The sequence below is a fragment of the Chaetodon auriga genome, chromosome 6 (assembly GCF_051107435.1).
Source record: "Chaetodon auriga isolate fChaAug3 chromosome 6, fChaAug3.hap1, whole genome shotgun sequence".
Taxonomy (NCBI): Eukaryota; Metazoa; Chordata; class Actinopteri; order Chaetodontiformes; family Chaetodontidae; genus Chaetodon; species Chaetodon auriga.
In genome coordinates this window covers 3,004,880-3,024,893 of record NC_135079.1, presented here as the reverse complement: position 1 = coordinate 3,024,893, position 20,014 = coordinate 3,004,880, and the positions used below count along the sequence as shown (strand labels likewise).

Below are 20,014 nucleotides of genomic sequence, written 5' to 3'. Positions count from 1 at the left end.
GCTTTGGAGCAGAAGAGTTTTCAGTTTTAGTTTTTCAGTTTAACAAAACGGCCTACATATGTGTGCATTCCTCTGAGTGTGAGTCTTTGTCAATCTGCACTGAGGTCGGTATGTCCAGAAGGATCCTCAGCCCCCCCCCCCGCTCTGTCAGTATCAGTCACTGCGAATGAGTCAATTAAACGACCACAGCAACAAGCGCCCACTCACCAAACAACAGTGCAAATGTGGCGTTTGTTGTGTTCAAAGGTTAGCTGCGTTGATCTGAGCCTCTTTTTTTTTTTCTCTCTCGTCCTCGTGTGGGACATGGACTCAAGGACACGTCTACCTTTGTAGCCCTGAAGATAAACACACTGTATCATTGGCCACCGCAGTGCAAATATCAACATTGATCTCTCAGCATGCGGACGAGTTTGGTTTGTCCCGAGCGCACCAGTGAGAAGGAATATCATGCCATCACACTTCAACGGCTCCTGCATCCGTGTGTCACGCTGATATTTGCTCTGCGTAATGAATAAACCACAATCTCTGCAGCGATAGATCACATCCGCCCTTCATCTCCACCTCAGTTCTCCCACAGGAATATGGAAGCTAAGTCCTGGAGCTGAGAATCAGACGGCATATTGACAGGCAGAGAAGGGAATAATAGATCATTTTATTATCACCGCTGGCTTCTTAACTGCTCCAATTACTGTTGCATGTCAAGTCACATAAACAACAGCTCTCGGATTAGTGCACCCATTTATTTTCCATACCCCTTTCAGTCTGTCTGAGTTCTTGTTTCTGGGAACGTTGCCCCAGATCTGGATCCCAGTAACACCCCCGTTTGGATGCTGTTCCCTTCCAAGATGGCTCCGTCTCCAGATTCCCTCCCACTCTGTTTGTAAAGCTGTGGACGGCTCAGTGACTTCACTGTTTACTGCACGGTGCAACTGTGTGACTTCTACAACACTTTATCAGCGCTGGATTTTGCACTCGCGTGTGTCTCTATCAACTCCTGACAACAGTGAAAGATGAGCCACAACTTACAGTTTGGCAGGTTTCAAACACTAACTGGTTTGTATTTGACGTTTGAGCTGATGTTGATTTACAGCAAATGTTCCACCCTCCAGCTGAGGCTGACTATATATGGCTCAACCAGGGAAAATAGTGCCAAAGGGAAAGAAAATGCAGATAATTTCAAAGATTTATTTGACGATGAGCCAGTTTGGTTCGTTCCATCATAATAAACAAAGCAGAAAGTTTCTGACTAAACATTTAAATGAGCTGCTTGCAGGTATCCAGCTGGTATCTGAGTGTTCTGCCTATATTTGGTTAGTGCTTACGTGACCTCTGCCGTGCTTTCTTCTGCACAACTTCATTTCCCTTATGTGAGTCTGTGGCTCTGTGCCACCTTATCAGCACAATGCTGCATTTCCCAAATAACTGCATATGGCAAAAAAATTAAATAAGGAAAGCTCTCAAAGAGAGTTTATCCTTGAGCAGCCGATACAAGGCCAGTTCAGACCGTAATGGAGGAGTTTTAGATCTTTGCCATGTCAGCCTCACCAGCTCTGTCCCTGTTAGATACCCATGCTCTCCTCAGACAAGATGAAACTCTGCCACGCCTCAATAAAAAAGGGCTTAGGGTGTTTCCTGAGCTCTCTGCCTCTCACTGGGCGGTCTTAATGAGCACAGAAGCTGGGAGGCCTTTGTGGGCTGAATCCAACATGGGATGAAACTGTGTTGTGCCTGCAGGCCACGTGTGGAAACGCAGCAGCGGCTGAAAACAGGCGCTGTCTCGTACGACGTGTTGAGCGTGAACGAAGCTGCCAAGCTGAGAGTTAATGAGAGTGTGCTGGTTAGATTACACTTTAAAGGTTCAAAATGATTTCTAAAAATGGATGGTACACACCTGAACCAAACCCCAGCCTCCAGCCCCTGAGCTTCGCTCCAAACGTGTGTTTACCTGCAGGCTGGTTGTGCAGTTTTTCTAACCGATACGTTTTGTCCGTCTGTGTCGCCTCTCTCCTCCAGAGCTGCGTCTATGGTGAGAACCGGACCTCCATCCAGTGCACCACCCCCTCTCTGGCCAAACTGGCCCTGCAGCCGCCCGTGGTCACCAAGGTGGCGTTCGTCCTGGACGGCTACTCCACGGACCAGTGGGACCTGATCTACGTGGAGGACCCCCTCTTCCAGGACCCCAAGCTCACCTCAAAGGACAACAAGAGCATTGTGGAGCTCAAGGTCAGAGAACAGTTTACACCCTCAGCTCCTCCGTAAGGCCAAAACAGGCTCAGCTCTAGTTCTAACAGCAGAGGTCAGAGGTCAGAGATGTGAGCCGCTCCCCTGAGAACTCCAGCAGGGCAGACACCTGCAGAAACAGGTGCAGAAACTCAAGACACCTGCAGAACCTCTAACAGCCCAGTTTAAGGTTGTTAAGTCGGGAAATTAATATTTATGCGTTCTTAAGAGGTTCTTCACAGAACAGCAAGAGTCAAAGAGTCAAATGAGAATCCAGAATACAGGAAATGCTGAGCCCTGCACCGCTCTGCCAACAAACAACCAGCGCTGCCACAGGTCTGCACAGTTCACGCTGCTGGTCGCCTCCCAGTCCACACATTCACACGTACAGCCCTCCACGGTCCAGGTCAAGTTGGGAAGGAAACAATACTGAAAGAAAAACAGGAAGTGGAGTCTGTTTCCCATCGTTTACATCCCCATCCCAGCGTCTCCACCTCTATACCTCTCCATGTATTCTCTCTGTCGGCTCGCATTGTTCTGGCTGCCGAGGTCAAAGCTCTTGACATATTAATGCCGCTTTTCAAGCGAGCCACCACATTCCCCAGAGCCCGTTTTAGGAACACAATGAAATACATTTTTCTCCTCTTTTCTTTCTCTCATTTTTTGTTGACTGCAGCTCGACGGTTTGTGGCAGCTGTGCAGAAACTCTCGCAGGGGATCCTGGCTGCGTTTTTTTCCTTCTTCTCGCTCTTTTCCCAGACGTGACCTTGGCCCCGGTGCTAAATCCACCACCGACCCAAACTCTACCCCCCCTTCATCCCTCCCTTCAGCCCAGACAAACCCCCAGTTTGTACCCGGGGGGGATGGTACCAGTCACTGCACCGAAACAGGCCACATTTAACGCCATCTGATAACCCTGCCCTGCAGTGGCCTCCAGTGAGGGGCGAATGCTGGGCTCATTTAGTGCCATCTGATAACTCTAGCTCCAAACTGGCAAATGAAGGAATATTTAGCTGTGACTGACAACTCCGCACCAGTACGGCAGCACATGAAGGAACCAGGCCGTTGAGTTTGGAACGCGGCCAGGCTCTTATCGCTGCCGATAACGTCACGGGAGACTGAGAAACATCTCACTTTCAATTATCGTCCTAAGAGTTTATGTGGAGTGAGCGCTTTCACTGAGACGGCTTTTAAATCATTTGAGTAACTCTGAAAACTATCGCCACGCCTGCAGCTGGAAAACACGCTGAATACCGATTGTGTTGGACGATCTTGTTACAAAATGTTGTCTTTGTGTGTGTCCTAAATGCAAGCAAGTGGGTGAATTAGTGGTTTGTGTTGCTTTGTGGACTCTCTGTGTGTGTGCGTGTGTGTGTGTGTGCGTGTGTGTGTGTGTGTGTGTGTGTGTGTGTGTGTGTGTGAGAGTGCAGGAACAGGTGCGAGCCTCCACTCTGTGTCAAATTGGAAAATCCCAAGCTGTCACGCAAGGAATGTGATCATTCTCTTTATTGCCTTCTGCTGCACTCAGACAAGTGTGTTTATGTGAGAGAGAGAGAGAGAGAGAGAGAGAGAGAGAGAGAGAGAGAGAGAGAGAGAGATGGAGTCAGAGGAACAAAAGTGAAGCAGAAGAGAAAACAAGCGAGCGAGAGCGAGTCCCGCAGAGGAGAAGAGGAAGATAATGAGGCTGCGTTGTGCTTTCGCAGCTTCCCGTCAGACAGCGCACACTCACGTGGACGGTCGCTGTGTGAGCTTCCAGTCAGATCTCAGAGGGGGCGTTCGCTGTCATCCCACCAGAGCTCACGCGAATAGAATAAGCCGCTCTGTCTTACTCATATCAGCAGCAGCAAGCGGCTCGGCCTCGGTCCTTTCGTTCACCATGAATCATGACCCGCTCCGCCAAGAACAGAAACCTGCACCTCATTTGCTTCACTCGGGATGCTCTTCCAGCACGGTTGAAGCCTTCTGTTTACAAATTCCAGCATGTCCTAAACAGGCCACGGCTTCAGAGCGTAAAACTTTTGTCAGCCGGCACACATCTCACTCACTGCCCTTTTAAAAGTCCCATAAACATTTAAAAGCTGTGAAGGTTGAGGACTGAAAGGACACACTTTGTGGCCTCGGATTGAGGGCAGAGTCAGCTCCCAGGGGGACCTTTGCCCCCCCCCCCCAGGTCCCCAAAGAGCCCCCACACTCTGCTTCGTCCACCCTGAAGTGCCTCGTGATGGATTTGGGCTCAGATTTCTTTTCTGCCAATCAGCTTCTGCTCATTTGATTAAATGCAAATCTTTTCAGGAATGTGCTCCATGCAGCCGAAGCATCTGTATGATGAGGACCTTAATCTTTAAATGGGTCCATCACATAACGGGGGCTCAAGGCCAATGACACAGAGCCCCCCCCCCCCAAAAGCAGCTCTCATTCTGTTCTTATTGGGCAGATTCCCAGTGAACATACCTGCCAGGAGAGAGGTTTAATGTGTCAGTCATCAAGCAGCTTGTTGCCACCTTACATTCACATGAAGTTTTGTTTGTTCCATCTTTTATCTGGATGCATTGACCTTTGACCTTTGTCAATAGTCGCTCGTAACGCTGCAGACCTGTAAGCTGACTCTCACATGTCACTCTCATTTCTGTCTCCCCCGTCTCCCTCTTCCTCACCCTTCCCTCCGCTGCAGGGCGACCGGATGGACAGGGAGGCGATGAAGTGTCAGGTTCTGACCGTTTCCAACCACAGCTGTGAGAGTCTGACTCTGATTGGAAACACTCTGGAGTGCACCGTTCCCACCGAGCTGCAGGCCGCCTCCTCCAAGGAGCTGCAGGTGGAGGTGAGACACACCTGCAGTTTGCTTTTCAGTTTGCATGTAGGACAGAAGAACTCCTGTTTCGTTCCTCTGCAGCACTTTGTGGCCTTACAGGCCTTATTTCCTACATTATTTTTTATTTTTCTACTTAGATTAAGCTCTGCTCTTGATGGCCACACACGAACACGAACACGCACACGCAAACATATTCACAAAAACAGACTGCAGGCCAATATATGAAGATTCACACGCAGGTGCGCACACCTCCAGTGGGTCAACAAGACTTTCTTTAATTAAGACAGCCTTTTGTTTATAGAAACACCCAGCTCACCACAAATACACATCCACACCCAACCACACACACACACACACACACACACACACACACACACACACACACATCCTCTTCACTCCGCTCAATAGAGGACTTGTTCCAGCTTCCCTGCATGCTGACAGCAGAGAAAAGCTTCAGTGTTTGAAGTGGTGTTTGGATGGTGTGTGTGTGTGTGTGTGTGTGTGTGTGTGTGTGTGTGTGTGTGTGTGTGTGTGTGTGTGTGTGTGTCAGGGTGTGTTTAACTTACTGATGCCCAGATTAAATTCATTTGCATGTTAGTGACTCATCTGTATGTAAAAATAACTCCATTAATTAACTTTTATGCTTTCCCTTGTTAGCCTGCTTCATGTTAGCGCGTTAGCTCAAACACTGAATAGAGTTAATTTCTTTAAACCAGCGCACAGATCGGCCTCATCCCGTCTGGAAAATTCCTGAAAGCAAAGGGAACGAGTGGAAATCTCTCACTCTCTTTATTTCAGAGAGTCTTTTAATGGCAGATTTCTGCGTTTACCTGCTGTGAACTCCTCAGAGCTCACACTGATCACGTCTGACCGAGAGGCTAAACTGATGTTCTCCATCCAGCATCGGATACAGCACAGCAGAGACCCATAAAGCCACTTGTAATGCATTCATATGAAAATCCCCCTTTGTTAGTATTATCAGGCTCATGGAAGGAATTTTAGCAATAAAAGGCATCATCATATCGCAGCACCTGCTGCTGGAAGAGGCTGACTCACCGCACAGCAACATCACACTCAGTGATGATAGATGAGCAAAGTATGTGCAAGACGTTTAGTTTTTTAACAGATGTCAGTATTTTTCAGAGTATTTCCTTGAAGTAATAACATCTTGTTGCGTCAGGTTTTATTCCATTAGCCTCCTGTTTTTCATTCATGTAGTTGCAGGCTGACAGTAATAAAACAAAGTGCAGACTTCACTGTGTGAGTTTCCTGAAGGCAGTAACAGGATCGTTCTGCCATCGGCCACACTGAGCTCTTCATCCTGCGCTCTGGGATCTTCACGGAAAACACCACATTCCTCCAGCGTTCCAGATCATTTACAGGAGACTCCAGTAACTCTCCTGTCCTAATGCAGCCCCTTATAAAACAGCTCTGGGAGAATTTATTGCACAGTGTGTTGAGTGAAAGGGCTCAGCATCCAGCTGTCTTGTCACTTGAATATAAGTCAAGCATCCAGTGAGTCGTGTGAAGGAGGCGCACAGTATGGAAATGTTGGAGGAAACCGCCTCACTCAGCCGTTTAAGCAGGACAGATTTGACTCCTGTGACTCAAAAGAAGATATCAACGATCATAAAACATTCAGATTTTATTAAAAATACAGATATCTATGAACTTAACACCCCCTGAGACTCTCTCCAGCGCTTTCACTTCTCACCTTGCTGCAGTGATGTGCAGGTGTGCTCCAGGGCCCTGTGACATCACTGTTGGGTGTGGTCACAGGTGCAACAAAGCACCTCTGACCGCACTCTTACCTGTGTGGTCAGAGGTGAAAACAGATTTACATCTCTCAACCAGAGAGGGCAGTGAGAGCGTGTCAGCCTGGTGTTAAACGTCTCATTATAACCTTTATTTTCATCAGTAAATACACATAAACTCACTTTATATGACGGCGTTATCGCCTGTGGCGCCGCAGAGAAAGTCCAGTTCAGGAGGAAAAACCACCAGAGCTTTGCCTTTCTCCCTCAGGTCCATTTCTTTGTTTGCTGTGTTTCACTTCTTTTTGTGGATAACTGGCCAAAATGTACATACCGCATATTTCCAGCAGCTTAAGTTTGACAGCAGGAAATGTTTCAGTGATCCACAACGTCAACAGTGAATATCAGGTTGTGGTGTCAGAAAAAGAGCGAGGCCTTCAAGAGAAACGGAGAGAAATCCAACATAGACGAGGTAGAAAGACTCATTTCTATACCCAGAATGGACCAGAATGCATTGCAAAGGCAAAACTAGCTGTGTTATGAGGCGGAGGTTGAGGGTGGGTTTGAATGGGGGTTGTGAAAAGGTTTTCTTGGACGTGTCGTCTCTCAGCGCCTTGAACATCACACATTCAGTCTCATCTTGAACCAAAATGCGGTTCACATCTGGCGTTCTGGGAGTTCCTCAAGAAATTTTGCGCTGTCATTTGCGAGAATCAGCCTCCAAACACCCTTGGAGGTTGCACGAGGTTTGATAAGAGCAGCGTCTAACCTTTATGATGCAAACTAATATCAGAAGCTGAGCTGGAGGCGTCCTCGTGTCGTCCTTAAAGATAACATCTGCCGCCTCCTGGTGAAACAGCGGCGTGCTCCAGACCAGACGCTATCAGCCTCATCGCTGTTGACTTGTGAACTGGCCTTCAGAGGAAAGCCTTTATCTCAGGGGATGGTCAGCCAATATCCCTCAGCTCCCCCATCCTGCACACACACACACACACATTCATACATCCCCTTCCTGCAGACATGCCCAGATACACTCTCACACACAAACACACACACGGCGTCTGCAGCAGCAGAAACCTCATTTCCACTAAACCTAATAATGGCAGAAGCAATATCACTGATGTAATCTGCCTGCAGACTGTGGCAACAAGCCGTGTGTGTGCGCGCATGTGTGTGGATGTGCGTGTGTTATTGCATACCGTATGTCTGAATGCCAGTTGCATGCCTTCTAAATGCTTGCATGTGCACCGTATGCGCCGTGCCGAGCGTGCTGTGTGTGTCCTGTAGGCAGTGGTGCAGTGCAGCTGAGACCTCTGAATCTGAGTCTTTACAGCCAGCTGACCTCTGACCTCCCTACGGATGGAGCAGGGTTCAGTAGTAATGATTGGTGTTAAGATTCACTTCCTTCACTCTGTGACACCTCAAACCTCTCGGCCTCTTGCAGTGGCGCCAGGCGGACTCCATCAGGCACCTGGGCAAGGTGACGCTGGCTCAGGAGCAGGACTACACGGGCCTCATCGTGGGCTGCGTGTGCGTCAGCCTGCTGCTGCTGCTGCTGGGAACGCTGCTCATGTGGAGGAGGAACAAACACATCGATGGTAAGAGCAGCGATGTCGGGGAGCGGGAGGGTCAAAGGTCGCGGCTTCTGACATCCTGAACTCAGCTTTAATCTTAGACAGCGACCGACTGGCGTTGATCCTCTAATGTTAATGAGTTAATGAGTCATAGTTGCGAGTAGTTTGTATTTTGAAGTTGAATTAAAAGTGAATTGACCTCAGCCCTGGTGTGTTAGCCTGTGTGTGCGTGTGTGTCAGTGTGTGCGTGCGTGTGTGGTGCTCCTGAGGTTCAGTGTCTTTTCTAACCTGTGTGCATGTGTGTCTGCTGGGTTTGTTTTGCCTGGTGGGTTTACAGGACGTCTGTGCGTGGGGCGCACTGGTGAACCGCTTTGCCTTCCTTAGTAATTCTCTCATCTCTCCCCCTCCCCTTTATCTTTTATCTCGTTCTTCATCACCCTCACTTCCTCTCTGTCTCATCTACGCGCTTCTTATCCCCTGATGTCTCTGTCGTTCCTTCTTCACCCCCCCCTCCCCTTCCCTCTACTTCTAGATCTGTCTGAGGTGTGGTATGATGGCCGGGGTCACATCCAGCATCTGGACAGGCTGGCTAACGCGAGGAGCGTCAGCCCCACTAACGAAATGGTCTCCCACGAGTCAGTCGACTATAGAACAACCCTGCTGGAGGGTACGTCAACCAGATAAGCCCCTCCCTACCCCTGCCTGACGTCTTCCTCCCCACATCCCACCTCCCTCCCTCCCTCCCTCGCTCGCTCCCTCCCTCCCATCTACCTGCTTCGCTCCCTGTGGGGCTGAACGCTGTGCTGGCGGTGCATGCCTTACATGTTCTGAACTAACACCCGCAGGAAATGTAAGTTTTTAAAAGATCCTCAATCATTTTGGTGCTTTTCGAATCAGCTGATCAAAATCATCCACGTGCTCAGCGTCGACCGTCGTAACGTTTCATTTAAAGCACACTTTAATTAAGCATGCTCATAGTGTACAACGGAGGACTTCAAAATAAGTATACATGTTACACAAGTACATTGTATTACTACGCACTAATTTAGTACACTTTTAAAAGTACGCTTTAGTACAATTTATATATTATTATCAAACATACTTTAAATTAAGCACAAAAAGTAAAAGTGTACTTGTAGTGACTTTTGTTTTTAATGTTTTTAATACACTAAAGTAAACCACTTCATCTAAGAGCGCAGCTATCAGGCCATGAGACTGAAACATTTCTGTGTGTTTGACACTGTGAGAGAAGTCTTACGTATCAAATTCTGTGGTTTGATAAATTATTAGAGAAATAGTAACAAGTGGAACTTTACAGAAATGATCCAAAGCAACCAAATAACGGCTGCGTTTTGCACAGCGTGGCCTGTTGGCTCAAGCTCTCAGACTCCGAATGTCTTTACCTCCCCTCAGTGGATTCGTCTGCTGCAGACTGAGTTGGTCTCACTTCACCTCCTGTGGAAAATTCAAAGGAAAAGCATTCCTGTTGTTCAACTATCATGATGTATTTATGTCCTCAAGTGTCAGCACGGCCTAAAATCTGCAGGTGAGACATGGATGATTTTGGCGTTGACCAACCAAACTTTGATGGAATCTTTGGAGGCACCTGTGGTTTTGGTTTCTAAGCTTGGATCCTGAGGGCCTGAGAGGGGCTCCATGTATTATGATCCTGAGTGTGATGGGCAAAGCAATTTTCCTGCTGCTAAAAAGTGACTTGAAAGGCTTAAAATCTGAGAAGGTAGACTTACTAATGAGCTAATGCTTGTCCTCAGGGAGAGTTGAGCAGGATCAACGGCTGCAAATGCACATACAGTCCATATCTGAGCTCACCCGTTATGTCTACGTCCTCTCTGTCTGCTGTTCTGGACGAAATTTAGATGTTTCTGCTTGCATTTATTTTCCTTCCGCTTGCAGCATCAGCAGGGAAATCAGAAACTTTGTTTTTCCAGCTCAGCTCGCCAGTTGCTCTCTGCCTTTGTAACCGTCCCTTTCTGATCATGCAACACACCTTGACCTCTGGAGGCCGCCGATGATACAGTGGCTGACCTTTGACCCCCTCCATCTCGTTTGCTTCTGCAGATCAGGGCACCGACAGGCCGGAGACATGCCGTGCTGCTCCTCCCATCTACGGGGGCAACGGGGAGCTGCTGTCTCCCAGACTGGGGGCGCTGGGAGGTGGGATGGGTCTGGGAATGGAGGGCGAGCTGGTGTCACCCCTGCTGATGGCCCCGGTCCACATCGACCCGTCCTGCCTCCACCCGGATCTGCTGACCGAGGTGCAGCACGTGGTGATCGCCAGGGAGCAGCTGCTGCTCCACCTCAACCAGGTCATCGGCAGAGGTCAGTCCCACAAGTCCTGTCTTTACTGTCACAATCCATCATTTCATCTCTCCTCTGGTCATCTAGTGTTTTTTATAGATCACTTGTTGCTCAAACTGTTCAGTTCTGTGTTTCTCATCATATTTTCTGCTGATGAAGTCATTTATTTTATTGTAGATGTAGATTGTAGATGGTGCTGGTCTTCTTCTGCGTGCTCTAAACAAGGAGAAATGTAAAAAGCATCATTTCCTCTGCATTTTCATGCAAAAAAAAGGATTTTTTTCCAGGAAGGAGCTAATGTGCAAAATAAAAAAGCAAGGACACTTTTATGTAGTTGAAAATGTTATATATAAAGATCCACTCAATACAAACCGCTGTGTCAAAGCTGTTAAAGCACAACGCCACAGCCTACTCATGCATGGGGGGTGCAGTGCTTCTGATGCTCTGTTATCACTGCAGAACGCATTAAAGAGCCTCATGAGGGGGATCGTGGCTTTTTATAGCAGCTACAAATGGATGTGCATAATCATAAATAACAATGAAAAATAAAAGAGAGATAATTCATTAAAGCATGAAAGTGTGCCTGACCAATCAGTGTCAGCCTAAAAGCTGTTCCTGCACAAAGGCACCATCAGCGTGTTCGTGCACTGCGTTTGCAGCTACAGCCGATCGGCTAACACGCTCCAAATGTTAAATGGCTGATACAAAAAGCACTGCAGAATGAATAGATCTGAAAATCACTGATTTCATTACATGTATTTTCATTTGATCCTCAGCTTTACATCCAATACATTTAACATCCAGAGTGTTAAAAAAAATAATTTCTTTGTGACTTCTGACGTGCTAACAAAGAGAAATAAGAACAAAAACGTATTTCTTTGCAAACAGTTCATGATGGGATTATAACTGATGCAGAGTGAAACTATTATCCAGCCATCTTAGATTAGATTTGGGATTTATGTAAAGCTATACAAAAGCCTAAGTCGCCCTCAAAGAGCTTAATTGCCTGCTTTATCAAACCGCAAGCTCGACACGGAGACGCAAAATCGCCTCATATTGTGCCGTTTAAGTAGGCGGGTCGGTCCCACAGATCAAATTTAACATCAAGAGAAGAAAGACCCCAAACCCCTCCATGTCACAGAAAACAGCCCTCTGCCCCCTCAGCTGAATTATCCCCTGAAGAAAAGAGCCTGGATTTCGAGGCAGGAGTTTTAAAGTGGCGTAGGATGATTTGTTCACAGCTAGTATTCCCAGGGTCCATTGTTGGGAGCCGTAATCCAACACCCTCGACCATCTGCGGGGACGTGATAGGAGAACGCCGCGCTCATTTTATTCCTGCGCCCCTCCCTGTCTGGGCCAAGCCCTCGTGTCTTAAAAGATATAATTCAATAAAATGCACAATAACTCAAGGGGGTTTGGCATAGCCTATTAGCTTGTGGGGGTATTGATGAATAAAGCCTCATACTGGGTTACTGGAGGGGGCAGATTTACTGTGAGAGTGACGGTAACTTAAGATAATCAGAATTAGCTGTTAAAGGTGTGAAAACACACGTCGAAATGTTTTCAGAACCAGCCAGCTGTTTTCTGGGGAACAATAAAGCCGCACACACTGAATGAAATCACCTTGATCCCTCTGTTCCAGACTTTAATTCGTATGTGTCAGCAGTGGACGGAGATATTTCCATCTGATTTGTGGAACTGCTGCGATCGCGGAGCCAACTGGCAGCTCGTACGTTCTTAATCACAGGGCTTTATCGAGAAGAAGGCTTCGACAAGCCAAGATAGAAATGAACGATGCTGGTTGCACAAAGTCTAAAAATGGCCTGCAATGTCTTCCCGCAAGTTGAGTTGGTAACTTAAACGAAGCCTTATCGCTGTTTCCTCGTCATGGTGGAATTCAGCTGGCACGGGCCTGGCCACATCGTTCACCTGCCGCGCAGGTGCACCTGAGCTCTTTCAGGGAGGCTCACCTCGAGTGGGTTAAAGACGTGTTATTTGGAAGGACTTCACAGGTCTGAGCGGGAGCTTTTCATTCACCGTGTTGTTCCTGCAGGTCACTTCGGCTGTGTTTTCCACGGAACTCTGCTGGAGCCAGATGGCCAGAAGCAGCACTGTGCCGTCAAGTCCCTGAACCGTAAGTGCAAACACCCGTACAAGTTTCCCTCTCAGCTGATCCAGGAACGGTTTGCTGAGCATGAAAGCTGCCTCTCATGTATACATCTTTGCACACTCATTCAAACCATTTTCCCCGTACAGCTGCAGCTTCAGCAGCTTTTCTGGAGAGGTTTCGGGGTGAAGGGTCCGGCTGAAGTGACTTTTTTTACGTAGCATCAAGCTACTGCTGAAAAGCTCCAGAAACATCCAATAACACATTTTTAATGTAACCAGCTAATCTGATATCAGATAAATGTAATTTTTTTAAATCACGCCTTGCTAAAAATCCAACTTAAAAGTGTTTCCAATCACGTGCAGTCTTGGTAAACGTACGTTTGTTGACTGTTGACTTGGGAAGCCATGTTTATGGACTGTCATGAGCTAAGGTTTCACACAATGTACCTGACCTCCAGATGTCTGGATGCAAATGCTGCACTTTCCACCTCAGAGCGCGCACACACACACATCCAATCACAATTATTCTATCCTACATCTTCTTATGTTGCATACTTATTGCATGATATCACAGCGCTCCAATAGCATTAAGGACCTCATCTCATCAGAGCCCTGAATCCTTTTCGGCTGAGATGATGGTGATGAACGAGCGTCTGATGGTGAGGACGGCATTAGGGTCCCCCCTAATCGTGTAACCTGTCAGTTGGACCAGAGAGATTGATGCTGGAGTAATATGGAGGAAAGCTCAGAGCAGTCACCAGGAGCCACCGACCACACAGGGGCGGGATGAGCTCGGCCTGCTGGGGCTCGGTCCTCTGGGATTTGAAGCCTTTATTACGTTTAGTGATTTCTCAGGGCACCATGTCATTGTTTTTATGCTCTTTTGTTATATTTGAGAGCTTGGCTTGGCGTCCTAATACAGCTATTACTAAGACAAGGAGCTGAAAGCAGAGGAGCTGGACACTTTCTGATGAAGACCAGAATGATCAGTGGGTGATGGAGAAAGGAAAATCCATCCTCCACACAACAGTAACGACATTTTCTTCTTTAAACCAAATGTCGTCTCTCTCCGTCTGTGGGGTCTAACCTCAGTTAAAGACCAGTCAGCTGGTTCCTCCAGACGTAAAGAGCTTCCATCTTTAACCAGATTACAGCAGAGTCACTGGGGCCAAAGTGCGGGACGTCAGAGGCAGGGAGGCAATTGGCAAATGGGAGTTCGGCTTAGGTCAGGTCTGGGTGAGGACAGTCTGACTCACAGGAAGTGAGATGTTGCTGCAAGCCTGCCATTGGCTGGAAAAAACCCACATCGCCCGCTCGCCCTGCCCTTCACTTGCTCTTGAACCTGAATCTGTTTCTTCACCTTCACCTTTTTTTTCTCTTTCTGTAAAGGCATCACAGATCTGGAAGAGGTGTCCCAGTTCCTGAAGGAGGGGATCATCATGAAGGACTTCAGCCACCCCAACGTTCTCTCTCTGCTGGGAATCTGCCTGCCACCAGAGGGCTCGCCACTGGTGGTTCTGCCCTACATGAAGCACGGCGACCTGCGCAACTTCATCCGCGATGAGGGACATGTACGAGCCCGCTCAAACTACATCTGTTATTTATCCACAACAGTACATATTGTGTACATGCTTTCAAAGCAAGTCAGCATTTCGGTCTCACAGTTGTCTGATCCTGTTTCCTGCAGAACCCGACTGTGAAGGACCTGATGGGCTTCGGACTGCAGGTGGCCAGAGGGATGGAGTATCTGGCCAGCAAGAAGTTTGTCCATCGGGACCTAGCAGCCAGAAACTGCATGTGAGTTCATGTTTATTCATTAAGCGTCAGAGTAAAGTAGGATTAAATACAGCTGAGGGGGAGCAGGAAAAGCAGCAACAGCAACGAGCAAGTAGTAACAGTCAAGTAGAAAGAAGTTAAAGAGCAAGATGAAGGTGAGAAAGTGAGATTTTCACTGTTGAGGTGAAAAGAAAACGAAAGAGAGCAGAACAGTCCAACAGAAAGTCGTTCCTTCTTCCTTTGCGCTGGCAGGCTGGATGAGAGCTACACGGTGAAGGTGGCAGACTTCGGCCTGGCCAGAGACGTTTATGACAAGGAATATTACAGCGTCCACAACAAGAGTGGAGTCAAGCTGCCCGTCAAATGGATGGCCCTGGAGAGTCTGCAGACGCACAAGTTCACCACCAAGTCGGACGTGGTGAGGAAACTGATATTTGAACACCTCTCCTCAGTTCTTTCACCGCTTCATTAGCGTTTGCTTCAAAGAGTTAATTTTCTTATTTTTTTTTTCCTGTAGTGGTCGTTTGGCGTGCTGCTGTGGGAACTGATGACCCGTGGAGCCCCACCGTATTCTGACGTGAACTCCTTCGACATCACCGTGTTCCTCCTGCAGGGGAGGAGGCTGCTGCAGCCCGAGTTCTGCCCCGACGCCCTGTAAGCTCACACACACACATATATATACATACTTTTCATTCACCTCCTCGAGCAAAGTGCCATGGCTCAGTTAGTGTGAGTGATATACTGTGAAGCTGCACTTAAATATGTCTCGAGGAGAGCCTGAAATCTGGAGAGAGCAGCAGGGGAGAGGAGCGCAGGTGAGAGAGCTGCATAAGTCGTAAATAAAACCCACTCAGGTTTAGACCATCCATCATCTGCCTCAGCGTGAGTCTCAAACACACTCACAGCTCCTCAGTCTCCTCGGTCGAGCGTTGCACCTCATCACAGCTGCGGGTCAAATAAAAGTCACTTTTCTTGCTTCACCACAAAACACAAAGCGGGTTTTAAATGGAAATCCAAAGCTGGTATTGTATTTCTTTTTTATTTGTCTCGTTTGTTGCTAGGCACTTGTTGCTGCTGCTCCTAAAGAGCACCCATCATACAGACCCGTGCTGGCAGGGCTGAGGCTGTCAACAGAGTTTTTTTAGTTTTTCTTGGACGTGTTCACATCAGGGTTTGCCAGGCAGATCTGCTGACATGCTGTGGTGAAAGCAGACTGTTTAACTGTTTCAGGTGAACTTGGCGTTAGCTTTGCACTGAACTTTAGTCACAATCTTCAGAAAAATGCTGATAAATCCCGCCACTTCCTGACAAGCCTAAAAGCAACCTCTGTTCTGTGAGCAGTGAGTGATATAGAGAAGCAAAATATGCAGTTCTGTATATAAAAACGTCACATCACACATAACGCTGCAGTATCTGAGCTGTCCTTAAACTCTGACCCGCTGGTCCGGTGGAACGGATGCCAAGCGTGATCTCATCCCGCGCCGATAGCATCACGAGGTACGCTGCACGTCCATAGTGTGTGTGGGATTACAGGGGAGTGGGAGTGTTCAGGTGAGGGAGGCAGAGGCCCGACGTTCCCGAGCTGTAAGTTAAACAGAGACATCGGGAGGTGATGCACGTCTGCAAACATTCCCACAATTCTTCCCTCCCGATCGCTCGCTGGCTGCTGTGGTGATAGCGGCCACTGGCAGATAGCTTGGATGTGTGGTAATAGGGCCATTTTTCTTCATTTCCAACAACGGTAGGGTGGCTCTGCCAAGTCAGGAACAGGAAAATAATAGTGGCAATATCAGAGATGTCAGCGGCTGAGAGGGTAAAAACATTTTGCTGCACAATGATAAAAGTGATGGATTGTTGGTATATAGGCAAACTTATCTTTGAGACACAGTGAAATAATTAGCAGACGTGAGAGTTCATCATTTCAGATGAAAAACACCAGTGAAAACCTGCAGGACTAATGAGTGACAAGATGAACTATTAATATCTATTACAGCATTTTAGAATGAAGCTCTTCTGATAAAGTTGAATACATGAAGTGTAAAGGTTCTAATATTAATAATAATAATAACTTGGTTGATACAGCACCTTTCATGTAGAGATGAGACCCACAGTGTCCAAATTTCCCAGTAAAATGCACTTTATAAGATGAACGGTCATCAGTACAGCTGTTACTTCTTTACCAGGTCTAATTATTGAAATATGCTAAAGCTAATAGCTTTAGCCACACTCTGACAGTCGCTTGCTCCTTCGATGTGTCCACCCTGGCTCCGTCTGACTCCTCTGTCCTCCTCTTCCTCCAGCTACACGGTGATGATCGAGTGCTGGCATCCAAAGCCGGAGCGGCGGCCCTCCTTCTCCGAGCTGGTGTCTCGCATCTCCGCCATCTTCTCCAGCTTCAGCGGGGAGCACTACGTCCTCCTCAACACCACCTACGTCAACATCGACAAGATGAGCCCTTACCCCTCCCTCCTCGCCTCCTCCTCCGCCCCTTCCTCCGCCTCGTCTTCCTCGTCTGACCCCTCCACCTCCACGTCCCTGCCCACCCAGTCCTCCCTCTTCTGCCACGTGGAGCGCGACTGCTGCACCTGAGAGGGGACGATGGAGGGATGAAAGGCAGGCGGGAAAAGACTCAGAAATGAGAAAGAGGAAGGAAGAAAGCAGCGAGGTGATGAAGAACTACTGTATGTACTCGCCAAACACTGGACACTGTATGCTGAGGAAAAAACACAATGTACATAGATCATCCACCTTTGACCTTCTCAAGCATCCCTGAACGACAGGGTCCACCACGAGCTACAGGGCCGACCTCATCGACCTCGGCCGACCTTTCCGACCTCTCATCGACCCTGAGGAGCAGGCAACCTTCCTGCGTCCTCTACGAGACAATTAGGCCCAGGAGCTCCTCCTCGAAGACTCCCAGCAGACAGAGCCACTGTCACAGAAGCACAACGCTATTCGTCAAACACCCACAGAGTCTCACCGACCGCTGCGCCCACACAGCCAGAGGCTCGATATTCTCTTTCCGCTCTCCTCTGGGTGGCATGTGCTTCGATACGCAGATGTGGCTCAGACCCTTTTCGCTGTCTGTAATGTGAATGTTTGACAAATGGCCGTGTATTGTGTCGTGTAGAAAATGTCCCACCTCCGCACACCGTAAACAAGACTGCATGCCACCCTCGCATGGCGCCCTGCGCCTGAACGAGGCCCGGGTTTGATCGCTTGTGGCGCCTCCGGTAAGTAAACCAAGGCTCTCCTGGTAACAGGGGAAGGACGGTGTAGGTGTGAGGTGGGACGTGGAAAAAAAACCCTGCTGCCTGTGTGCAGTTCACTGGATGCTTTATTTGTGTAATTATCCTCGGACGATTAGCTTTTGATGTGCAGCCTCGCCGGTGTGAAAGGCCCAGATGTTTCCAAGTGAAAAGGGTTAGAAGCGTCTTTTATTCCCCCCCCCTTTTTTTTTTAAACCTGAATCGTCCCTTCATGTCAAAACAGTCCAACTCTAACATGCACATGCTTGACAGCTCTGAGGTTTTCTTGGAAAGAAGAAGGAGAACAAATGAGAACCATAGCCTGAGGTTTTCTGTCGGCTGGTGAGCTCTTCAAGTCGCTCACTGTGTGTCAGCTCTGTGTCTGTTTTGTGTAACTTCCATTTTATTGACGGAGAACATGCTGATAAAAGACACCTTGATAAAGGACCTGAAGGTTTGCAGCCTGGAGGTTTTTAACTCCTGGTTGGTTCGTTTAAGCAGAGACCTGAAAGTTACTCTGCAACGTTTTATTAATGGAACAACCTTCGGTCCAATCTTTGAACCCCTCAGCTAACGTCTGATGACAGTTTAGCCTCTGGAGGCAGCGGCCGGTGTTTCAGGGCTTCGGTCTTTGTTTAGACCGATTAGCAACTTGAGACGTGAGAATAGAAGAAAATCTCTTATAAAGAGTGACCTGCTTATGAATGCAGATGCATTTCTTAAAAAGCAGAATCTTCATCAGATGATGGCCGGTGGACTCTGGGATTGACTTTTCTTTTGCTCTCCTTGCATGCAACCAAAGCCCGCTCAAATGTGATTGGTCAATACAGCTCGGACTACAAGCAGAAACCAGAACACGGCGGATCCCAAAATCTTGTCCCTTGCTTACAGATTGTGCATTCCTATGCAGATTTCTGTTTTTCGAGATGAACAAAGCTTCTTGTTCCCTGCGTTCATCCAGCAGGGTGTTATTATCATGTGAGGATCAGGGACAGCTGCGTGTCCCTGCGTCTTATGACGACTGTGCGTTAAGTCATCATGAAGAAATGTTCAAAGGCATGCTGTACAGTTCTGGTCGGTTTTTCCAGGCTTCCACTCATTTCTGTAAAAGTATGAAAATCAGATTGAAACCTGCTTGAGTTGTGTATTCGATGTTTAGTCTCCGTAAAGTTTTGTCAGTGATCAGTCATTGTCAAAGTGCAGATAATTCTCTTTTAAGTGTACTACATTACACCTATTGTAAAGTAGATGACTGACGTCTGCTTCCTTCAGCGTGTTTTCTATATGTGATATTCTTTGATGTTTTGCACAACATAAGCAAGTTTCAAGAGGGATTTTCATATTCAGCGGAACCTCAAAAACAGGAAATAAAGTAAACAAATGTGTTGTTCATGGGCTGAACTTTTCAACCCACTGAGGTGGTCAGTGCCCCCTTTTACCTTTGCTTTGTGTTGTTTTTAATCTGAATGGCTGCTGATGTGACTGGGCCATTGACGGACAGGTATGAATGTTTGCTATGACAAGAGAATTGCTGTACTATATTTTTGTATTGATGATGAGCCTCTTCTTTAAATCTGGTCCAATTGGAAGACCAGCGGTGAGCGAACGGTGCCCCGAACAGTGAGCGAAGCCGCCAAATCGATCCTCTGTTTTCAAGACGAACCACTGCCGCTGTGTAAATAGACGGGATCTGTGTGGGTTTGCAGCCTGCGGAGCCGCACGGTGATTGGACGCTCATTCGGCCTGTGATCATTCCTGCTGGATCGTCGTGCAAACACCTCACATCCCACACGATACTCAAAGACTGCTGTCACTTTGATCATGTGACCACTTCGTCTGTGCTTTACACTGTCTGTTCTGTGTGTTGATATATGTATGATTCGCTGTCCATAAAGAAATCCTGAAGGTACATGTTCCGATGTAATGTCAAATCAACTTTGTCAGCGTAATAAAGCTATACTATCAGAAGTCTGTCACGCGCTTTGTTTTACAAGACAAACAGCTGTAGCTGCGTGTTAATCCTCTGCATTGAACAAACCTGCCCCAGAGGCAGGCGTACAGCAGACCTGCTATTACAAGTTCCCGTTGTTTGACTCGCTGCCTGCTCTCAGTTTATTCTTGCATCATACTTTCAGTGTTGTGTTGTGCATCAGTGTCACAGTGACGGTGAGGCCAGACGCCGTGGACGCGATGACACTCTAA

General features: G+C 47.7%; 1 protein-coding gene across 2 annotated transcripts in view; it reads left to right on the top strand.

Moving 5' to 3' along the window:
• Positions 1-19,778, top strand: part of met (MET proto-oncogene, receptor tyrosine kinase) — a 61,245-nt gene extending 41,467 nt beyond the window's left edge. The window contains exons 11-21 of one of the 2 annotated variants that reach the window (XM_076733082.1): positions 2,014-2,223; positions 4,892-5,041; positions 8,231-8,384; positions 8,893-9,027; positions 10,440-10,700; positions 12,733-12,813; positions 14,178-14,359; positions 14,476-14,585; positions 14,817-14,982; positions 15,082-15,218; positions 16,865-19,778. In XM_076733082.1, the coding sequence (XP_076589197.1) occupies positions 2,014-2,223; positions 4,892-5,041; positions 8,231-8,384; positions 8,893-9,027; positions 10,440-10,700; positions 12,733-12,813; positions 14,178-14,359; positions 14,476-14,585; positions 14,817-14,982; positions 15,082-15,218; positions 16,865-17,153 (1,875 nt within the window). In that variant the 3' untranslated portion in view covers positions 17,154-19,778. The remainder of the gene's footprint in view (positions 1-2,013; positions 2,224-4,891; positions 5,042-8,230; positions 8,385-8,892; positions 9,028-10,439; positions 10,701-12,732; positions 12,814-14,177; positions 14,360-14,475; positions 14,586-14,816; positions 14,983-15,081; positions 15,219-16,864) is intronic. The other variant, XM_076733083.1, reaches the window with a different exon arrangement.
• Positions 19,779-20,014: the final 236 nt, after the last annotated feature.